The sequence below is a fragment of the Plasmodium gaboni genome, chromosome 13 (genome assembly GCF_001602025.1).
Source record: "Plasmodium gaboni strain SY75 chromosome 13, whole genome shotgun sequence".
Lineage (NCBI taxonomy): Eukaryota > Apicomplexa > Aconoidasida > Haemosporida > Plasmodiidae > Plasmodium > Plasmodium gaboni.
In genome coordinates, this window is record NC_031493.1 from 299,248 (window position 1) to 301,978 (window position 2,731).

At 15.9% G+C, this 2,731-nt stretch overlaps 1 protein-coding gene across 1 annotated transcript; it reads right to left on the reverse strand.

The window, feature by feature from the left end:
• Positions 1-261: 261 nt before the first annotated feature.
• PGSY75_1308500 (hypothetical protein) lies at positions 262-1,380 on the reverse strand (the record flags this gene model as incomplete). The annotated part of the gene is made up of 1 exon (XM_018787150.1): positions 262-1,380. One exon carries the CDS (start codon positions 1,378-1,380, stop codon positions 262-264), a length of 1,119 nt encoding a protein of 372 aa, XP_018639892.1.
• Between the last annotated feature and the right edge of the window lie 1,351 nt (positions 1,381-2,731).

Here is a 2,731-nt window from a genome sequence, read left to right on the forward strand (position 1 = left end):
AAATAATAATAATCAAAAATAAAAAAAAATAAAAAAATTAAAAGTTTAAAAAAAAAATTTTAAAAATAAAATCTCTAAATAAAAAAAAAAAAAAAAAAAAAAAAAAAAAAAAAAAAAAAAAAAAAAAAAAATCAATATAAATATATACATGTTTATATATTCTCCTTGAAATATGCCATATATCTATTATTTTTTTTTTTTTTTTTTGTTATATCAGACATTCTTTTTTCTTACTTTTCCTTTGTTTGGAGATATATATTTTCATTTATGAGCATATACAGAATTCATAATTATTTGTAAGGATCTATAAATATCAATATTTTCAATATAATTGATTGTATTATCTAAATCTTTTGATGATTGTAATAAATATGATTGAATTCCACTTATGTAATTAAAGTTTTGTATATATTTATTTACTTTTTCATTTTTATTATTTGATAATTTATTATTATTTGTTCTTTTAGCAAATCTTTTAATACTAGTTTCTTTATCATTTATATAAACTAAGAAATATATAATTTTATTGGGATATTTCTTTATTAATTTTTTCATTACGTGTGTACTTAAATGTACACCTTCTATAATTAAAGATTGATTTTTTTTTATATTCTCATATATTATTTCATCTATATATGGATATAAAACATCACACTGTATTAAATAATTTTCGATACATTTTTTTGTTAATATTTTCTCAATTTCTTCTTTATCATTATTATTATCATTATTATTATCATTATTATTATCATTTATATGTTCACTTTTGTTTAATTTGTTATTATATAATTGGATTATATTCATTTCATCTTCATTAGCATGTAGTTTCCATGATTCATATGTAGAAAAACGAAGATACCTATCTTTTTTTATTTGAAATTTTCTTAATATTTCTCTTATAATATCTGTTGATATAATATGTCTTATATTCAAAAACATCGCTAATAAACAACTTAAGGTACTTTTTCCACATCCTGAACAACCACTTAATAAAATTATTACATTTCTTTTCTCATTTAAATGTAGGAAGTTATTTATTTTCACCTTATTAACAACATTGTTTATATCATTATCACCAACCTTATCTATTTCATTATCTATTTCATTATTTATTTCATTATCTATTTCATTATAATCATTATTATTTACAAAGCGTATATCAAATTTATCCTCCTCATCCTTCTTAGTCACATTAATAAATATATTATCTATAAAATGATATTTCGAATATATATCCATTACATTTTCTTCCTTTTTATACTCAACCAAGGGTATCCTATCCTTATAATTTATTACATTATTTATATATTCTTTCTTTAACTCAATATCATTTTTTATTATATCATCTACAAAAATATCATTTTTTCCATCTTTATTCATTTCTTACAATATATAGTAACACTTAATTATATATTTTTTTTGGAATATTTAAATGGCTCATACTAATATATACAAATTAAATATATGTACTATATATATAAAATATATATATATATATATATATTATAATTATTATTTCTTTCCAAATATGTATATTATAAAGAACAGAAGCATAAATATATATTCTTGATTATCTACATTAATTATTTCTCAATACATATATTATTCATACGAAAAAAATAAAAAAAATATATTTCATATATAGTAAAATTTATAAGTAATAAAAAAAAAAATTTAAACACACAGATATATACATATATATATATATATATATATATATATAAATCACTTTTTTAGATATAAGAATATTAAAAAAAAGTCTTATACGTTTTATATGGTGATAATAAAAAAAAATTAAATTATAACACATGTGTGTAATCTTACAATAAAGGCATTATAATTTTACATATACAAAAAATAAGTACCTATTTAAATATATATATATATATATATATATATATATATTTATGTATGTATATACTTATGTATAATAATAGAGAATAACACCTAACACTATTCAAACATATATAAAAATAAATTTTTTATGAAAATATTAAATTTATAAGTTTATAAATGTAATAATTAAATCATTTTATTCTTACGTTTAATTTCATATATTTTCTCATTTTCTTATATTTCTCATATTTTTTATTTTTCTCATTTCTTTAATTTTTTTTCTATATCTTTTTTTTTTTTTTTTTTCTTCTTATCTTTTTATTCTTTCTTATATTATACTATTTTATATTTTTTTTTTTTTTTGCTGTTGTACCAATAACATATAATCTAGACTTTTTTTAATAATATTAAAAAATAAAATTGATAAATAAAAAGTGAAGGAATGAAAGAAAAAAAAAAGAAAAGAAAAGAACAAGAGCATGCACTTAATAATAATAAGAATATGTTAAAATATAATAAAAACATAAAAAATATGTACAGTTCCTTCTTAGGTACTGTTTCATATATATATATATATAATATATTTAAAAAAACAATATACTTGTTTTATAAGATTGAGAAGGCGTTTTCATAAATATAGTTATAAATAATAATGTATGGAAAAAAATAAAAACAAAAATAAAATAATAATATATGATATATAATTCACAAATTTTTTATACCAACAAAAACAAAAAAAAAAAAAAAAAAAGGTAGTAGGATATAATTATTAATTACATAAACGAAATAAATTTAAAATTTAAAACACATAAAATATAGTATTACATATATATAAACATATGTGTCCCATAATTAAAATTTAAAAACCAAAAAAAAAAAAAAAAAAAAAAAAAAA